Raw genomic sequence first — 21720 nt, forward strand, 5'->3', positions numbered from 1 at the left:
CAAGAATATCTGAGATTTGTGGTATGATAGGGCTGAATTGAATTGGATCTAAGTAACTGCAGATGTGGCTGGTTTCATCTTTAACAGCTTATCTAAGCTTTTGCACTTAAAGGCTTCTGTCAGTTCAAAGCACAGACACTGCTTGGTTGAACAGAGCTAAACTATGGTTGCACTTAGCCTTTCAAAAATAACGCTAACTTAATTCAAACTCACGTATTACAGAACTTGAAGGAGTTTAGATATGTATCAAGCAAAAATTCCTTTCCATTTTTATAATACAAGGAGGCACTAAAAAAAAGAAACATATCAAAGCTCTTGAAGTTTCATTTTAGTTTTCTCAAAAATGCTTTTTCTTTCCATGTGAACAAATATAATTTGAGTTCTTCCCCCATTCCCTTGCTTAAAATAAAGAAATCACTAAAATATGGGGAGATTCTTAGAATGTTGAAATAATCATAACATTGGATTTCTGTTCAGCATAGGGATAGACAAAAATTGGCTACTGCATAGCATAATGAGATATCAAAGTACATTTCTGCATTTGAAATGATAGGAGAGACTGCTAGTGCGCTATAGATAAAAACATCTTTTTTTTTTTAACCTTGGGTTTGGTTTTGTTTGTAACTCCCTTTTCGATAGTTTGTACTTTAGCTAGGCATCATGGCACATTCAGAGGAGAGTTCGTATCCTTTCTTTTGATTGCACTTTTTGAAAGGGCAAAAATATGGACTGCATCACAAATATATCATTTCAAAAAGAGCCTCAAAAATTAGGACTGGAGATTTCCAAAAGCCAGAGCAGACTCAGCCTAATTCATTTGCTAGTAAAATATATTCAAAGCAATAACAGAAAGGGCTGTGCACAGGAATGATAGAGTTTGTGTGTCAAAACTTTTATTCCAAAATCCTTTGGCCAAGTTAGGATCCATGAAAGATAAGCAGGAAGAAATTATTAGGAAAGACTGTTGAAGAACTAAGAAGATACCAGGTCTAATCATGTCTTTTCCTTTCCCAAAACTCAGTCCATCAGCTTTCAGGCATGCTTATGCGTCTTTCGCCTTAGGTTAAGTTTATCAGGCTCCTATATGATATTTGCTTTTCATGAAAACTTGACTTTCCTCATAATGATATCCTATATAAGATGAGAATATGTTTTGAAAATGTAATTTTCTGATCCCTGGAAAAAATAAGCAATTGGATCCCCTGTAGTATTTGTGGACTCAGCCTGGGCTGGTGAGAGCAGAGGAAAGAGACTAAGTGCAGGGCACTGCCTGTAGTGCCTTATAGATGGCACCAGTGGTGACCCTGTCTAAGGGATCATTCATCTAAAATGGCCCCTGTCATCTTTTCCTTTGGTGCAGATGGTTTGCACATCCTAGTCAGCAGCGCACTCGACAAAAATTTTAGATGGGTATTAGATAAAGCAGCAGGATATTCCTTTATGCACAGTACCCCAAATAATGTAAAGAAAAGGCACACTAGGGGGAAAAAAAAGGGAAGAAAGCAAAAATGGAGGGGTTGGTTTGACTGAACATCTGAGGCTTTGACACTGTGGGATGACCCTGTCACTTTCCTGTCTCTGAATACTGTCAGTTGTGCTAGTGGCAGGAGTCGATTGTGTCCGTTTCAGAGGTAGACTTCTGCAGTGTCTCGTGCCTCCGTGTTCTTCTGGACCATGACAACATGTGTATGTGAATAATCGAGATAGTTTACTGAGGGGAAATTATTGTCTTCACAGGCGAGATTTCTCTGTGTTGATCATGGATTTCTAAGTAACTGGAAGGGAATTCTGTCACGGGGAATGAGAGGAAACTAATTTAGGAGAACATAGTATGTGGATGTTTATCATCCTGTGATATAGTTCAATGATGTTCATTGCAAACTACAAAAAAAGTTTGAATAATTTAAAGGTCTTGCTAAATCCTACGCAAGTTAAGAAGTGGTCTCAGCAGGTACTATAAATGTGGATTTTACTCCAGTCTTAACTCGTCCTGCTGTGATTACTTATTCAAATTGTGCAGGCAGCTGCCAATTCATAGATGTCATGTCCTTTATCACAGAAGCACAATACTTAATTTTGTTCATTAAGTTATACTAATCAGAGATATCTTGATCTGTATAATTCTAGAGCACAATCTAAGATCTGATTTTAGAGATATTAACATGTACTAGATGAAGGATTACAATGGTCGCTTAGCTTCTGTTAATTCGAAGTCTTTAAAGCATTCAATAAAATGAGTGTTTGCTGTCCACCCCTGAGTGGAATGCCAATTCTTGTTTATAACATTATAAAGTTAAAAAGAAAGTCCAATAATTGTCTCCAGCAGGCTCATTTGCATTATTTCTTCATAGTAATTATGTGAACAATAGGGATTCTATACCTAAGAGCAAAATATATGTTGATCTGTATATGCTGAAATATAATCACAGCAAATATGTTTTAATTAAGTTTGTGATGCTGCAGAAGTAAAGGCATGGCAGAAAGCTGTTCTGATATCTGCAGAATGAGTCATAGCATAAAACACTAAAACATTAAAATAAAGCTGGTTCTAATAAGGAAAATAATTAAATTACGATAAGCAAAGGGAATGAAATTGCTTTATTTTTGTTGGAAGTAAAGGTTTATTGGAGGATTTGTGTAGGCAGCAAAAAGGAATGGTTTTGCTTTTAAAGCAAACAAGAATTTAATTCTCCTAGAACTCAAGTGCTGCTTCTGAGATGAGTAACAGATTTTCATTTCATACGCAGTTTTGAAAAGTTGGGGAGAAAAGATACTTTTGTGTCATTCCAAATACAAATTTTTGGAATATTAAAAAATGTTTTGGGCTAGGCATAGTATTTATATTATATGAAAAAGAAACCCCTAATACGATAACAAATGAAATTAATTTAAAAGGAAACATTTTGTTTACATTTTGAACATACTAAAAAGCTAAATACTTTAAAAGAATGAAATTAATGCATATACAGGCATAAAAAGTTTTTGAATGTAAAATAACATTGAAGCTTTCTGGTCAGGAAATGTTCAGAAAAAATACTGCATTGGTCTTTTCCCAAACCTGTATTTGTTTCCTAAATCAACTTTTCAGTAATATGCAGGTGAGTGGTTGAACTGAGTGTCACTGAATCATTATTCTTGTCCAAAAAAATACAGGTGAAAAAATATATGCAGCTACAGGGTAAGGCTGATATTTTGGGTGTGCTTCTTGGTGGCCTGGAGCAGCTGTCATTCAGACCTTCAACTACTCAGTTTGTTCTGAATATTGGGTCTCTTTATTTCTGTGACTCTGCTTTCCCATCAGCAGAATGGGAAGAAAAATTAGTTTTTGCTTTGCAATGGTGTGGTGATCCTCATTCAATTACTACGGCAATACATTCAGATTGTGGAGTAATGTACATGATGTCCATGTATTAATATTTAGATGACGATAATGTCACCTTGCTTGCAGGAAGACAAATAAAAGGTTATCTCTGGTTTGTGCAAAGCTCCGAGTGAATTGCTGCTATTCAGGATGTGTGATCACTCTCGGCATTGCACCCCGGGGCTGAATGACACAGCCAGTTTGATGATGACTTTCCTTGCTTGGGCTATCAATATAAAGTGTCACTTCTAGAAGAGAATCAGGCCAGAAGAGCTTTAGCCACGGGGAGTGAGAAGAAATGAGTTTGGCAGTAAGATTCCAGGCAGAATAAATAAGGTTTGGAAGTATTCTTAGCAAAGAAATATACTCACTATTGAATACAATGAGATCCAAATCAGGTATGATTTGCGGGGAGAGCAGGGGGAGGGCAGGCGGACGTCCAAAACAAAACTCGGAGGCTTTCTATTCTGTTTCTATTTAGCTATCATCTGCAGTCAAAGAAGCTATCGAAATCTATGTTATCTTTGCAGACAACTTGTGGCCCACCTTTCACGAATGTAATTCCTTGTATTCTCCTTGATTTCAGTTACCTGCTATTCTAATTTTTTCTCATGCAGATTGCTTGGAAGAGCTTCTTCCATCAAGCAACTCCCCCATCTCTTTGATGGTAAGGGACTGCTTTTCCAGTGTTTCTCCACACAGGCTTAAAAATTCAGTTATTGTCAAATCTCTTGTAGACAAAAGCAGGAAAAGGAAAGAAAAAGTATTGGTCAAATGTAAAACTCTCCAGGTAACCCTTAAAGTGAATATTACCACAAGCGTGCATATAGATTATTGGGGGCTTTTTCCTCGTTGCTTTAGGTACTTGTAAGGCTGTGGTTTGTTTGTCTTTTATAACAAAACAAAACCCCCAAAAAAACCTAACACCAAAACAACCATCTTGTAATCAATAAACTGGCATCTGGAAGTTAAATACTCTCAGCTTCATTTTCTGTGGCAAGATTTAAATTGCCTAACATTCCTGTAACTTTTTTCTGTGTTTTTTAAGAGCCATATGCTTGGTATTTACTTCCTTTTGTTTCTTCCTGCTTTCCCGTTTGTTTACTCTAGTTATTTCTATTTCTTGGTTGTTTTTATCCTCCAAACTGAGTGATGTTTGGTTTTTGACTTTTGCTACCACCATCCCTTTGGAACTATATCTCAACAGATAGAAGAAAGGTGAAATAGGAGGATTTTTTTTTTTTTCTTGTGGCAATGTAGCATACTTTAGATGGAGGCTTTTTACAGTCTTTTCACATTTTTTCTATCATCCATCACCTAATCTGCATAACCTCATTCCTTTTTATTGATAAAGGACAGATGCCAGACTTTTAACTATTTAACTCTTATACTGAAGTTCTTTTTAAAGGTATAAAGAGTAAGTACACTGTATATAATAGAACTTCACTACTATCTTCCATTCTGTCTTAAAATATACATGCTGTTCAGGTCTAGAGAATGGTTAGAATTAATGTAGTATTCATCTAAACTGTTAGAATTGGACAGAGCAGAGACTGACCATACTGGCAAACAGAATACAAAGGTTTAAAGTTACAGGTCAACTGTAAGAAATCCGTGGTATTCACAGATCAAGAAGTGGACCTGAATCTTTAAATGGTGATTTCTAGCAATACTTACGCATACTACAATCTCCATGAATGTGACTCATCTGTAAGGGCCTGTTCATCACCTATTTGTAACAATTGACAAACATCAGAATTTTTCAGTCTTTCCGGATTCTTTCACAGACTTGGAACTATTTGTTAAACCTGCATATCAATAATATATGAAACAAAAGCAGAATATATAGCTTGCTCAGGGAATTTGCTTTTCTTATGAATTTCTATCCTATTATAGGAAATGCAAGTGTTGCAGTCCCCTAAAATTGCTGTCTGTTTTCCCTTTGTCAGGTTGAGATTGCTTGGGTTTTGTGCTGGTTAGAGGGCAGGGTTATATTCAGGCTAACTATTTTTTCTTGAAAATAATGTTTGAGCCTGTTCTACCACTATGTCATACTTTCTCGTAGCACATACGGAAAAAGAAGAGGAGACTGGAGAACCTATGGGGTTTCTCTGTTTAGCCACCTTGCTAACACTGATGCTGTATAATCAGAAGCAGTTACGCACCAGACGGGAGAAAATTACGGTTCCAAGCATTCTCGTCCTGTGGGCTTCTGTCTTTTTCTGAGAAAAGCTATCCATTAGTGAAGTTGGCATAGCTGAGACAGGGAACTATGGTCCAGCTGATAAACATATACAAACTCAGAAATCAATTGTGGTCAGTACTGAGATATTTAATATGGCTTTGAATTTTCAGTATGGGTGGAAAAAAAAGTTTGGTATAATTATGCTGTGATTGTGATTTTTGACTGGCCGTGATCCCAATTTGTGTCAAAAAAGATTTAACGTTTGATAAGCCAAGATAATGTTTAACTGTATCAGTTTTTGTGTCAGAATATCCATAAGAGAACTGAGCAACAGTGCATTTATACTGCTAATATTATGTTGAAGAATATCATACAGCAGATTATCTTTTCAGTTAACTTTGCCATCAATGTCCATTTACATACCTATCTCCATAGGCAAACAAAATATTTCATCTCCTATATCCTGAGTAAATGTGAAAAGGCAGCTTTACTGACTTGATAAATAGCCTCAAATATTTTACTTTACTTTCAGGTTCTTACTATTTTCAACACTTTATTATCTCACAGTCAGGTAATTGTTAATCTCATTATTTATCTAGTTTGTATGAAAGTCAGTTACACCTGATCTATTAGTTATCAGAAAAGTATAAAAAAACTTGTAGGCTAGTGCTAAATTCTTAATTGGACTGTAAATTATGGAGTCATAATATGAATTAATAAGTAGATGTCAGTTGTGATTTTTTTTTTTCTTTTTTGGGGGGTGTCTTTGGTTCTGTATCTTTCTTATAACACTATATATGTTTCAAATAAGGAGTTTTGTCCGGTGTCCCTTGAAATTTGAGACAAAGACTTCTACTGAGTTCCTGGGTCTTGTACCAGATCCTAAAACCATTCACATTAAAAAAAAAAAAAAATCTAAAAATCATCTTAGGATGATGCAGGAATTCAGCCCCATTTTTTCCATGAGTTTGAGCCATACTGAATCCATAGGTAGTAATTGTAGAAATTAGCCAATGTCTTAGAAACTCATTTCTAAAATTAACGTATTCTGGGTTCATTCTTCCTTGTCTCTTTTTCATAAAAAGGGAACGGGAAAAAAAGCTATTTGATATTTCACCAGAGGACAGTGCAGTAAGCTCAGTGAAGGTTGCAGCACACAGTATAAGAGAGCCCTTGTGTCAACAAGGACCTCTATGTGTTATTGTAATACAAGTAATTAATAATCATTATTTATAGATGAGTACTGACTCTGCAGTTGTCAGCTGCCCAGCTAACCAGCTGTCATTTGGTTCTCTCAGTAGAGTTCTTTCAGATAAATAGAAGGAATGTACATAAGATATTTGGATTTTGTGTCATTCTTGTATCTAAGATATCATTTGGATCATTTAAAAACTTCAGTTCTCAATATTGTACCTCCTTCTCATCTTTTTGAAGTTGTTCGGGTTTTTTTTTTTTCATCTGAGCCCTTCCAGTAGGTACCTGAACTCATTTTATTAGAGAAACCTCAGCAGAATCTTTGGAGATCTTCAAGGATCTCCCTTATGCAGCTGTTTCCCTCCTTTGCTGTTCCTTTTATGGCCATTATGTTCTTTAGTGGGCAACCTAATAATCAGTTCTTTGAGGGAGGGGGAATACACATATTATTTGAAAAGAGGTCCTCAGAAATCATGATATGTTTCTTTGCCTCTTGACTTCAGTCTAGTTTGTTTGTGCATCTTCTCTGCTACTCACAACACCAAAAGATACTAGTGCGGGATAGCTGGTCGCCTGTCCTTTCTAAGATAGGTAGAGAAATGTGAAGAACAGCTGAATGGGGAGAGGACCATCTGGGGTTTTGGCTGCTCTGTGCTCATATCCCTCTGCGACTGGCTAATTCTACCAAGCTTGTGTGGGTAGAGAAAACCGAGAGTGATTCAACCATCATTAAATTAGTACAGATGTCTCCCGCAGCCTCCCCCAGTAGTCTTCACCATAAGCTCAGACAGTTTGGATAAAGGTCTAGACTAAATCATTGCTAAGTCTGTATGGATTCTGGCTGTTTTGAGATTGACATATGTTACACACTTACAGGTTTTGTGAAACTGATTTATATACAATTTGTCTGTATTCATGCTGAGCCAGAGTTTCTTTTTTGATGGGACATTGACCCCAAATTTTGGATGTTTGAATCACAGGTAGGTTAGGTGTTTACAGCGAATGACATAAATACTCCAAACAGTGCCCACACTTATAATCATAGCACTGCTATTTTTTCCTCCTTGGAAACAGGTCAGGTTATCTGATGTGCCAAAAAAAGTGATAATTGTCACTGAGACTTCAGTCTCCATATGTACTGAGAAGGGGACTGCAGGACTCAATACAAGTTGCTAGAGAATCAGAGGTAATACATTACTAAATATCAAGCCCTGCTGAAGTGGGCACAGTTGTTTATTTCTGCATATTTAATATTGTCTATGCGTAATGGTTTGTGTTCTTCCAGAAAGGCATTAACAAAGGCAGAAGCTATGATCTATCTCTAGTGGTTTAAAAAATATTTCAAATTTAATGGTATTGCAAATTGATTGCATTATGAGAGACATAACCTTTGCAAGTCAGTTTGTAAGAAATTCACAGGAACGCGTGACTTAGTGGAAGTGCATGGGAAATTACATTAGGAAGCTTTGAAAACCACACAAGTGATGTGGCAAATAATTCCTTGTGAAACTGCATAGAATCATAATAACTAGTTTCAGCCAGGTTCTTCTGAATAGCTTACAATTCTGCATGAGTTATCCCTAATAAACATCTAACTGCAAGAAAATGGGGAAAAATAATCAAATTATTCTCATGTTATATCTATTTATTCTGATGTATAACACTGATGTTACTATGTAACTGCAAACATAGTAACTCTGAAGAACTAATGTTTTGTTTGACATCTCATAAGGAATTTGCTTTGTAGCATTTCCTAGCTGTGTTTATTTTCACATTCCAAGTAACTTAAAATATTTTCAGTAAGAAAAAATTTATACTGTATCCGTGTGCACAGTTCACAGGTTAGTGTAAGTACACTAAAAATCAGTTATATTATCACACCTAAGCAGATTGTTTATAAGATAATCAATATGTAAGTACTCACAATTTAATTTTTCAGTTCTTTTTATTTCACTCAGTTACCTTCTCAACAGTTTTCCATTTCAGCTCAGAGCTGGCTGCATAGCTGATGTTTGTATTTCTGCACTGTAGATGTGTTTGACAGCCAATTGCTAGAAAAGAGCTTTCTATTTGCACTGCCAGCTTTACACATTATGTGGTTTTAGACAGTACTTACTTCCTGACGTTCAGACACTGAAGTATGCTAAGCAGTCATCTTAAGTTTGAAAAATTACCTTCAAAAAAGGTATTTTAATGCTTTCAGGTTTGTTTTATTAAATATTATTAAATAACAGAATGCATTCTGCATGGATTTGAAATTCTTTTATTAAGAAGGAAGACAGGTTAAATATATTATTACTGGGATCCTCCTAATCGTTGTGAGCAAAGCATGATCAGAAGCCACGGTGGTGAAAGCAGCTGAAAGCAGAGCCTTGAAGGATTGTAAAATCATGAAAACTTAAATATGCTTAAATAAATAGAAATATCCTGTCACCTTTGACCACACTGGCCTATTGCACTTTTTTCTCCCTTCGCTGATCTAGGCTATAGCTTGTCTAGTTTGACAGATTTTGTAAGCAGCCTTCAAATTACTGCTGTGCATATGTAGTGATTAACTTTTTTATTTGTATTCTGCAATCCTAAGAGTATGTATTATAAGATATTGCTCTGACATTCACTTGAGAAAATAATTTAAAAAACACAAAGAGGTCTTAGCGCTCAAGTGCGATGTACTCTGTGCCTGAGAATGGAGCCTAGCAAATTATAATAAGCTTTTAAAGAGGAAAGAAAAAATACAGCCCAAACAGCATGGAAGAAAAGCTCAGAACAGTGTGAATAAGATTATGACGATTAAAGGAACAGAAGAGAAGGATTTGGTATATAGGAACTGCCGAACTTCTGGCTAGCATGTTGAATGGGAAATTCCCATGGCTTATGGTTTTTTACAGCCTTCCCTGTCTTTTGTCTATATCGAGGAGGGAGCAGCAAGACGGACTCTGCTGGCAGTAGAAATTAATAGCCAAAAGGGAACAGTCTTCTGAAGTCATGTTTGGAGACTTCACACAATCTTACAGGTAGCAGAAACTACAGCATAGTTTGTGTCCAAAACTGACAAGATGGAGGGAGGGAGTAAATGGCTTTACTGCTATTTCACTGAGTTGGGAAAAGAGTGACAAGTGCGGGAGGCACTGTTAATTATAATGCCTGAAGCACTGGAATTGTTAATGTAAGTGCTTGACCCCAAACAGCAGGAGATGACAGATAGTTTTTTTCCCCATAAAGACACAGAAGAGGGAATATGTTTTACAAGACTAAAACTGCATGCAATTTTTGAGGCTCTCTATACCCAGCTTTCAGATCTCCTGTGGTGAACCACAGAACACTATAGATGAAATAATAGAGAAGTAAATGAGATGGGAAAGGATTCCTCGTTGGCAATATGACACAATTTCATTGCATGTTTCCAAGTATCAGAAACAGTTGGGTTAAAAAATCAAGACCTTTTTTCAGGAGCCGTGTCTCCTGGAACATGAGAAAGGAACAGCAGTCTGGGTTCAGAAATAGTTATATGAACTCAAGCTAGGCAGAAAGCCAACTACAAAAAGGTGCCAGCCATCTGAGGCCACTTGACACAGGACACTTGGGCATTAAATAGCTGCAGAAAGCCGTGACTAAAGGCGGCAGTCCAAGCTGCGGTGGGACACAGGTCATATATGGTGGCAGTGTTCTCAGGACAGAAGGGAAGACAGATGGTATTCCCAAATGGAAAGAGCCAAGGCCAGAACTAGGAAAACAGAAAGCTTTAGCTATCATCTGGCTTAACGTAAGGATTCAGAAGAAGCGAGGTATATGAGAAATATATACAGAAAAATCAACTTGAGACCGTGCTTTGGAATGAAGATAGCAAAGAGTAGAAACAAATTACCTTGTCTTTGTTGCCATCACAACCACTGAAGATGAACATGTGATTGTGGATTTGGAGAAGACTTTGCCTCTGGGGGCATGGTTTCCTCCCTCTTAGGGAGTTCCCCTGGCAGGGAAACAGCTTCTGTGAAACAACACTGGCAATACATAACAATCCTAATTAAAAATTAATACTGTGATTAACTGGAGATAAATGTGTAGAGCTGTTTAGGAATGGCTTGGGTAGTCCTACGATCTGGATGTTTTTTCCTAATACGGGTCTTTGTGAGACTGAGAGTGGGTTTATCTCTTCCTCTGTTCCTCCCATCTGTAAAAACAGATACAGCTATCTTTGTTCTCCCAAGACATTGAGTGAAAATATATATTAAAAATTATTACTTCAGCCTGGTGAGGAAGGTGATACATGACACGTACAGAAAGGACCAGTGGTGCTCTAACCAGGAAGGCCTTAGGTCAAGATTCAGTCACGTTCCTGAGCTCTTTTCTTGCATCAGTTGGTCATCATCAGTGAATTAGAACAAGCAGATTGTTAGATCCCAATCTTGTCTCCAGTTTTTAAACAACAGTTCACTCTAGTGTATTATAAGACGATACCAAAAGGTAAGCAATGAAAAGCAGTTTGTGCACAGTTGCAGTATGAATATAAACAGCGACAAAATTAGCAAATCAAATAGAATAAAAAAGCAGAAGCAAAGAATAAACAGAAACATAAAAGAAGCCATCTGGAATCAAAGATACTCAAATGACATGGTAGGAAACTGAGGCAGACAAAAGCAGAGATTACATTCTTAAATGAAAGTGTTAGGGATATTATTGCTTTAATTCTCTTTGAATATGGTTATGAAACTGCAGCTGAGAAGTGTGAGCACAGTAATGTCTTTTGACAGTTACTCCCGAGGCTTCAAGTTACATGATTCTCGTATCTTAAATGAAACCTTTGTGATCCGAGGACATGTCTGTTTCCTTTCTGAAAGTGTTCCAAGTACTGACATTATGTCAGGTACATCAAGTCTGTGCCCCAATTTGTCATCACCCTGAAAAACCATGCAGAATGTTTGGTTTTCCTCTTCCCCATTGTGCAGCTATAAAATTCCCATTACTAAAGATAGGATCAGCCTACCTGTGGAGAAAATGAAAGATTCTATTAAATTGAAATTACATTCACTTTATTAATTCTGCATTGTGTGCAAATGAATTGAATCTATCTATAGTAGTATAATTGTGAATGATTTTTTAAACTGTGGGTCATCAATAAATGTGCTCATTGTCCATTATGTGTCAGAGCACGTCAACAATACACACAAAAACTTTCTGTAACACCTAATGATGTTCCTATTTTTAGAAAAAAAACCCCTGCAAAGTCACATACAGAGAGGCACATGATGAGTAAGGTGCATTACAGTTTTTGAAAGCATTGGTACATATAAATGATAGTAAAAGTCACTAAAATCCTTCCATACTTTCACAGAATGAGCTAGAGCTTCTTAGAACCCAGCAGTTTTGGAAAAGAGTCATAAAAGCTGAAAATTCTGTCTCTAAGTTAATTAAATGGAGTCTGCCTCATCAATGAGGAATTTTATTGCAACGCATAGGTAAAAAATAGAATAACCTGAAGCATTAGGATAGTGTTGGTGTGTTGTGTGTGTATCTGTGTAACATCAGGTGAAAATCAGTGATGCACTAGTTAATCCCTTAAAAAAGATTCCAGAGTTAGGAAGGAGAAGAACGTCGCAAATTTTAAAATTAAGTTTTACGGGCAGATTATGCCTTTTCCCTTGAAACAAGTAAGGGGTAATTCCCTTGTAATTACATGAGGATGAATTAATTACTTTCTAACAAACTCAAACAAAAACTTGACTACATAATGCCTTCTTCTGTTTTCTTAATTAAAAATGTCCAGGAGCATTTTCATAATATGTAGATTTCCCCCTCTTGTGAATTATTGATATATTTATGCCTTTTTGCTAATACGAGGAAATTGAGGTTACAAATCCTCCCTTTGATGATGCATCTCGTTACGGGCTAGTCTGTATCAAGTTGTGCATCAACAACATACCTGGAGAGGACTTGAAGTGCCCAATCCTACTACAAGGGCCAGTTAGCAGCTTTCTGCTAATTCTGGGTATGGACCAGACCCAAGTGCATTATGTACTTTCCTGATGGTGAACACATGGCTTGAACATGAAATTCATTGTGCTGAGCAAGCTGCTGTTTTGACTACCATTGATTTGCCAGGTAGCTGACTGAGAGCAGGTGAGACAGTTTCCATCTGCAGAAGAGACTCATAAATCTCTTTGTGTACTAAGACTTGCAAAAGAACTTCACAAACCTAGCTTGGAGCTTTTGCAGCCTTCATCCATACATTAAGTCCTTGGTTGCATACATAGTTTTGAACCAAGTATTTGTTAAGAAAATGTGGTTAGAATATCTGTGGAATAGGAGAATCTAATATCAGTAACATACTCATGTATTTGTTTTTTACTGCAGAGCAGTACTTTTACATCTGCAGAATATAGAGGCTCTTTGAATAAGTTTCATCTCTGCAATTTCTCTTGCATTGATTGTAATTATGCATGTTTGTAATGTATGTACATGGGAGACTATAAATATATGTTACATATTTGAATAGTGTGTTGGCAATACTTTTAGATATGCATGCATTATTAGTGAAAATAATGTTAGTTTTGTGGAAGTACACTGTGTGCTGTTACAATTAATACTGGCTTCATTGATTATCATCTGTATTATAACATAGAATAGCAAAGGAATTAATAATGATTATAAACTGCGGTGTTCAGAGGGTTCATTTTGAATGAAGTTCATTTTTTAGGAACGGACCTGTGCTGAGGCTACATGGGAGCCATTAGTAGGGCATTAATACAGGGCATCTGCATCACCGTTAAAAGTAGGAGAGGATCCAAAACCTCTCCTGTTACTACAAATCCAAGCACGAATGGGTGATGGGGTTGCATCTGCTACTTTAAGGGAGAGAGATGTTTGAATTTATAGTCCTGCAGGCAGGGCAGTAATGGAGGAAGATTTCACTTCCTTTGAAGCCTAATTAACTGAATCTCACATAAAGGAAGTGAGTTTCAGTCACTCTGAACATGATTAAGTTTTCCAGCAAACATGCTTTTCTGTTTGTTTTGGGATGCTATCTAGTAGTGGGACATAGGGGCTAGCTATAGATGTCTCCTTTTTAAATAGAAATTCTTGTTACATTTCTCAATATTGCTTTGAAAAATAAGAGGTCAGCTTTCAAGCACAGGCGTGACAAATAAAGCTACAGGTGTGGAAAGCAGTTTCACATTCACAACATTTGTGAGGGGTTTCCAGCAGAAACGGATACTCACTTATCATATTCATTATGCCTCTCTATCATTCACCTAGACCCTATATAATTATGTGTTTAATGATCTTTAACCTTCACATGAACACAGCTTGCTGAAGCTTGACGATTGCTGTAAATTATCATTCACATCTGGTAGAAGAGAGGAAATATTACTTGAAAAAAATACTATGCTTTCTGGCTTAGAATTTCACTTCAGTTCTGTGATTTAGCTTTGTAAGTAGATAATGATGTTTTAATCCTCAATCCAAACAATGAAATGGTTTTGGAAAAATGGCTCTTCCATAGGTCATTTATTATAATATTTTGATATTAGAGTGTAAGAACTTCAAAATCTAGAAAAGATATTTTAATCTTTAAGCCTCGATGCTCACCATAAAAAGTTCATATGATTTCAGTAAATGCCATATTTATGACTTGTTTTTTATTAAAGAACTAAAAAAAATTTACTATCATTTTTGCCACTATTAATCTTTGGGTAAAAAACCTGATCTTCCACTAATCAGACTTGGTTTCAACTTTAAGATTATAAAATGCTTATAGCTCTTCCACTTTTTATTTAATGTTTAGCCCTTCATTTGAAACATAGCAATAGCAATATCTGTTTCTTTCTTTTGATGCAAAGGACTTCAACTTATTAGAAGAAACAATTAATAGTAATCATAGACTTTTTCATTTTAACCGTTTGTATCTTACTAGCACTGCAAAGGTTTTATAGCTTTAATTTATACCAGAACTGATTTATGAACCATAAATTCTGTTGAATAATACAGGTAAGACTTACACCAGAGGTTATACTGACAGCCTCTTCTGTTTATTAGCAAATAGCAAATTGGAGAATCTTTGAGCATTCTCAAATATCTGTGTGGGATATCTAGTTTATCCAGCCAGTGCCGCCTTAGAAATTCAGATTATAGTTTTTCACTGTAAGGCTCTGTGTAGTTGGGTGAAGTGAGAAGTTCCCAATTGCTTTGCTGAGTTGTGTGTGTCCAGACAATGTTGTGATATGACATCGCTGTAATTCAGCTATGAATATTCTGCCAAAACCTTCATATGCAATGTTAATAACATATAGATTTTATTAGGAATCAAACAGATGCTTAAAGTATAAACAATCTGTTTAAAACACAAATAGATTCTGGATTGATCTTGACAGGCTCTAAGACCCTGAAAATAATTTTTTATGCTGCTGACACCTAGATTGAGTATAATCCTGCCCATAAGGGCAATAATCTTTAAGACAAAAAAAAAAGTTGTATTAACATGTCTTACTGAGCAGGCAAAACTGCAGTACCAACCAACAGGAGAGTGCTGTTAACTTAAATCAGTATAACATAAATTATGCTAATTGTTCTCAAGTAAAAGCTGATGGCAACTACAAAAAGAAAAACAGATTGAATTTTTGGAAAAAGGACTCAGCTGTCACTTGATGTCTATGTGTATGTTCATGTGGGTTGGGTAAGAAGAGTGAACTGGATTGAGTCATTCATATTCACACAGTCAAAGTGCTTTTAAAAAGTTGTTAAAACAGTGGTGTGGTAATAGCTGGTGTGGTAATAATGTGTTGCCCAGCAAAACACAGAGGATGAAGTTACACCTCTTGTAGTCAATGGGTGTTCTGCTGTTATTGCAGAGCAGAGAATACACTGGTGGCCCAGGATGTTGTATGTATAATAAACCAGATAACTGGAAAATCAAACCTGACTGCTATTGTCCACTATGCTCATTGCAACAATTTGAGATTCCTTTTTTGTAAGGTGCTGTTAACGAGTTTTCTAGGCTCTTATTCCTGTATGTGACCAATTATCTACTGAAGAACCTGCAGAGCCTACTTGTGGTATGACTTAAAAATCTACTTGTGGCTTGGCTGTAGCCAGTGTTACAAGGCTTTTTTTCCACACTTATTTTAATATCCTAACACAGGATTTAATATCCTAATACAGGTTCTTGTATCAAATGACAATGCTGCCTGGCCCTAGCAACCACTGCTATAACTGAAGAGTAAAATGTATAACCAGCAACAATTTCTGTTGAGCTGTCTGCACAAAAATGAGCAAACAGGAGCAAGTCTAGTAGTAGTTGTTGTAAGTCATGTTGCAGCTATCCTAAACAGGTCGTACGTATTTCCTTCAGACTATTTTTTGTGAGGCAGAGATAAATAAGAATAAATGCAAGTTACATTTTTAATGACATGTTATTCACTTTTTATCGTTCATATTGACTGTGTTAGGTTTAATAACAAATAGAATTTAAAGCACTGTTACTGTATATTTAAGTTATCCTGTATTTTTTTAATGTGTTGGTACTAATACATATAGTCCACGAATTGGTGCGCTCGCCCTCGCAAATTAAAAATTATTGGAGGAAATCTGATATTTAGTACTTGGCTCTGAGCCTACAAAAAAAAAAAATCAATGGAAGTCCTTTGTTTGTCTCCAATGTTCTTCAGTTCAGGCTTGTAATTAACAAAAAAATTCAAAGTAAAGAAGAAAACCTGTTTTTTCCGTACTGTTTCAGATCCTATTATAATCCTATCTTGTTTTTCGAAAAGCCAGGTACAATCTAAATACTATTTTTTCTAATGGGGCACTGAGGAGAATGTGAAGATGTGTGTAAGGATGGTTCTTACATTTCTGGAAACTTGCTTTAACAAAGCTTTCTTTCAGGGGAAATACATTTAGAATAAAGATCTTAGAACCTTTTAAGTTCTGCTGAGAGCTGAGTTATGAGCTAAATTTCTGTGAATGCTGTCCATTACAACATTTACAACATGCCAGTGTTCAGCCATTTTCTGTCACCTGAAAATAAGCTGAAAGTAATAACTAAAAATAAGAAACTAGATTAAAATATATATTGTTGTTAATCCTTTATTTGCCCTTTGATCTAATAGGTTAAGGACATTTTGTGCTTGCTCATTTTCGCTGATAATAGTTCTGAAGACATTTACATTTTAGAACAGGGATTTAAAATATATATAACAGCTGCTTTTTAAATAGAAAGTCTAATTATGCCTATGATTACATTCAGTTTTGATTAATATGCATACAAATTCTTACTTTCCTTGTGTATTCAAGCTGAGATATGGATCACTGGTGCTAAGACTGAAGTACAAAAGAATAGCTTGACAAAATGTATGGTTAGACCAATGCGAAAAAAAATTCTGGGTGTAATTTTTGTCTCTAAAATGCTTTTTTTTCCATTTAGTTACACACAGACCTGGATCCTGGCAGCAGCAAAATCAAGTATATTCTGTCAGGAGATGGAGCTGGAACAATCTTTGTGATCAATGACAAGACTGGAGACATTCATGCAATGAAAAGGCTTGACCGTGAGGAAAAAGCTGAATACACTCTAACAGCTCAAGCAGTCGACAGGGACACAAACAAACCTCTGGAGCCTCCTTCAGAATTCATTATTAAGGTTCAAGACATCAATGACAATGCCCCAGAGTTTGTTGATGGTCCATATCATGCCACGGTTCCAGAAATGTCTGTTGTAGGTATGTATGTCTAAATATCGACGAACTTGATTACTCACAGTTTAAACTGTGCTAGTATGCCATTGAGTTGTTGATGAATAATAAGATATTTATTGTGTTGTTAGCATTAATTTGCATACTTTCAAATCTCTTCTTGGCCAAAGCTTTCATCTGCAGCACAATAGTAGAGTCCCTTAGTAGTAAGAAAATGACTAACAGATGTATTAATGTGTCTTTCTTTGTCCAACAACACTTTAATAGGCTAAATTTATATTCCCCTTATGATGCTGTAGTTATTGTTATTGAGAAGGATTTATCAAGATTTGTTCCAACATGACACTCTAATCCTATTGATATTTTGTTGATGTTTAATTATCTGTTTGTGTATTTTCATACACAGATGTAGCACTTGCAGTATGTTGATACACACTTATTTGTTTTCCTCTAAGTGCAACTGTAATCAGCCAAAAACATTGAAACGAAAGATGCTGTGTCTGGGAATTGATGGTTAGACTCTAGAGTGGACTTAACCAATTAGCCATAGGATTTGCACAGAAGATGGAAGGGGGAAACAGACAAAGCTGTGGAAAAAGATGGTGAAAAGGGAAATTAACTGTGTGAAAGGGGAGAAAAAGATAGGAGTAGGAAATAATCTTCTTAATACATTTTCCTTCTATTTATTCATTTTATCGGATTAGTCTGAATCTATTTCCTCATGGATTAATATATTAGTGGGGGTTTTTTTGCATAGTTTGTCCCTTGTTCTGTATTTGCAAATGTGTAAGTGTGTACTTACAGAGGTACATATTTACGTACTCGGGTTCTCAGTCCCTACTGATATATACATATCAAGTGCAGGTGATCTTTAGCTGTCGCTAAAGCAAAAGGGAAGTAAACCCATCAGACCAAAAGAGTCAATTTCAGGGTAATGTAAGAATTCAGGACATCAAAATCTGGCCATGAAATGCAGAGTAAATTCTAATCTTTTCTAGTATTTGGTTGAGGATGATGTGCTTTTCAGCAATTTGTCTACATCTGTCAAAGCAAGATAATTGAAGGAGTGCCAAGGCACTTTGCAAAATAAAGCACCACCCTATCAAAAAGTTTCAAAAACACCATTCTGACTTACTTAATTAAAAAGAGGAGGAATGTGAGGAGCCAGAACCATCCTCTCACTCACATTCAGTACAATGAGTTGTATCAGGTCATTTTCAAATGTAGGCATGGTGTGCTGACTAGATGGTGATACTTGAGGCTTCATTTTTTTTATCAGCACTTCTCCAACAGATTTTCATATCTTGGTTGCATTGAATTGCTTGTGCCGAAACTGATATGTGAATTTTCAAGCCTGCATGTCAGTTCTTTTACCAAAACATACGTTTAATTTGTTAAGTTACTTTTAATTATACAGCAGCACAAACATAATATGGACCTGCTTTCAGAAGATATTTTTGCCAAGCTCTAGGCAAGAAAATGGCTTAATTAAATAAAATAAATTAAAAAAAACATAGGGAGCAGGAGAAGGAGGAAGGGAAATTGAAGGCAGTTAATCCTTATATGAGTGGGACTTGTTTGGTATTCCAGGAAAAAAGGAAAATGAAGAGATATGCAGACAAGAAAAGATGGTTTCTGATTACAAAGGCTACTATAAAAATAATTTATATCTGTGCATATGAGCAATATTTATAATCCTTAGTAAAGACATGGCCCCTATCCAAGGAGTATTCACTGTAAAGAAGATGAGGAAAAAAAACCCGAAAACTTTGACAGGAAACTAGTCGGAAGATCAGATGAATAAAAATCTAGTGAATTGGTTAACATAAGGTTTAAAAGATGGTAAAAGTGCAATGAGAGCAAGAGAATAAAAGGTAAAACATCAACGATAGTGAGGGAACATGAAACAATTGAGAGAAGTGTTAAGGTGAAAGAGGAGGGAAAAACGTAAAGGAAGGTTATGAGGGATGAATTAAAAGATAAAACTTTATCTAGGGAAACTTTATAGTAGAAGACTGTAGAAGAAATGACCAATGCCTGGACATAGATGTCAGTTTAGGGAATAGTGAAAGGGGCTGGCTTTTGGAGGATATTATTTCACCTGTTTCCCCTAACATGGTGGGGGAAAGAGAAACAGTTCTTCCCTGAACTGCCTCTGAAATCATGTAGTACCACATTTTTGTGTATTCTTAGGCTACATTGGTCCAAAACGAGTTTATTCTAACAACACAAATATAGGTAGAAATTTGTTATAGATTATCTCAGACATCTACCATTTATTACCTTTATTACTGAAACTATGCAAGTTTTGCACATTCATCCTTTGTGATCCCTGAACCTTGCATGTTTTTTATGTGACAGTCCTAGAGGTGCATGTTTTCAAGCTATTTCTCTAAAGAAGCACAAACATACACTCCTGCTCTTTTATTGAAAAACAAAACCTAATTCTCAGCTGCCACTTCAAAACTCAGAGTATGTTTGCCATTGCATTACGTGGGTCATGAATGAGTGTAAAATTTATGCGGCATATGCAGTCAAGTCTGTGGCTTAATCTCTGATGGAACCAAATTTCAAGGCTGGAAAGTTGAAGATGAGAATGTTACCCCTTCACTAATGCTGTTACTATTTCCTTCTGCCTTCCTCTTTTAACCCACAGGTAGCAACGTCAAGAGCTGTATTAAATGATGCTCCATAAATTATTTTCACTTCCTTTAGATTTTGTTAGTCCTCTTAAAATTACTTTAACTCCTCTATAATGTTTATAAGAAAACTGTCTCCTTTCAGAGTTCAAGGAACTTTTTTTTTTTTTTTTTTTTGCCACACTAGCAGGATTTCACTTCCATTATCCACTTACTTAATTCCCCTTAAAGAGATCTCCGCCCACTGCTAATATCAGCCTTGACATTTCTACAACACAGTCATTACTAGGCAGTGTTCTTACTCAGGATAAAACAAATTCTACTAAACCTCTTCTTTCTTCAACATGCTTATACCAATTCTGACTGCTCTGAAACAGAAGAGGAACTCGTATGCTATATATATAGTACTTATGTAATGAGGATGCAGTACAAGGCATTTTATTTTGAGGCCTCTGTGGAAAGCAATGCATAAAATATAGATGAACGCATTAACCTTTCATCATTCTGTAACGTGATGTTGAGGTTCTAACGCAGTGCAGTTTTGCTGATAGGTACATTAGATACTGGTCTTATGTTCCTTGCTAGAAGAGATGTATTATATGAACGTCAGTGGTATTTTTGCATGACTGTCTAGAACATGAATGATACACTATGGGGATGTGAAAACTGCAATGTACGTGCAAACTTTCTCTATGTGATATGTATGAATGTGTGTGTATGCCAGTATAAGAGATTGTCACACATATATGGCCACAATCCAGCCTGTTTGATTTGTATGTTATATATCAGCTGGAAAATCCTGCTTGCCTACTAAAACAAAAGAAAAGGATTTGCATGGCTTTCCTCCCACTCGTTGGTGCAAAGACGATTAGTATTACACTGTGTTATCTCCGGTAGGAATGATGCTCACTTTTCAGCTGTCTTCACAGAACACACACCCACACGCGTAGCGAGTGGTGTGTATCGTCACTATGTTCAGAGTTATTTTGAAATAATTTATTTCTCTCTTTGAGGAAAGAGAGGAGCACATTCCAGAAGAAGTTTTGAGAACTAAATTGAATGTTTCCTTATTTCATCTTTGTGTTCCTTTCCTTTTTTACGTAATTCCTATGTAATCTACCATAGTAAGCTCTGTTCCCCAACTCCAAAATGATGAATTTGCTTGTGAAAGCTAATAGTGTATATGGAGAATATGTTCTTTGCTGAAACTGAGTACTTTCATCTTTTAATTCTGATATTAATTTTCTTAAGGAATTAAAGATCAAAAAGTAAAATCTGTGGAATCACTTCATTGTAACAGCATTGCATTTCACAAATAGGAAATAATTTAATTTGTCTGTAAATCTTGCTTAATCACTTTTAGATGTAAAGGGACACACTGGGGGTGAAACCCAGTTAAAACCTTTTGAAAAGAGATTCAGCTAAGCTTCTGGGAGGAAGAACCCTGGGACTTACTTTTTTTTTTTTTAATATTTGTCTATAAGCTCTGTATGTATGCCTGCAATGAAGATAGCATATTATATAAATGAATGAGCAATCTTAGAAGATCCACAAGGGTAATTGGAACTGGTCCTGTAGCTTTTTTAAAGAAAAGAAATGCAAAAAAAGGGAAAAAAAAAAAAAGACACCCCTCCCCACACCACCCCCCACACCACC

The 21720-nt window shown here is 36.1% G+C and overlaps 1 protein-coding gene across 1 annotated transcript in view; it reads left to right on the forward strand.

The window, feature by feature from the left end:
- Window positions 1-17157: 17157 nt before the first annotated feature.
- Window positions 17158-21720, forward strand: part of LOC104082586 (cadherin-8-like) — a gene marked incomplete at its 5' end in the record, with an annotated part of 63849 nt that continues 59286 nt past the window's right edge. Inside the window, 1 exon segment of the mRNA XM_009585774.1 lies at window positions 17158-17452. Coding sequence (XP_009584069.1) covers window positions 17158-17452 — 295 coding nt within the window.

This window comes from Fulmarus glacialis, unplaced genomic scaffold, assembly GCF_000690835.1.
Source record: "Fulmarus glacialis isolate BGI_N327 unplaced genomic scaffold, ASM69083v1 scaffold46409, whole genome shotgun sequence".
NCBI classification, from domain to species: domain Eukaryota; kingdom Metazoa; phylum Chordata; class Aves; order Procellariiformes; family Procellariidae; genus Fulmarus; species Fulmarus glacialis.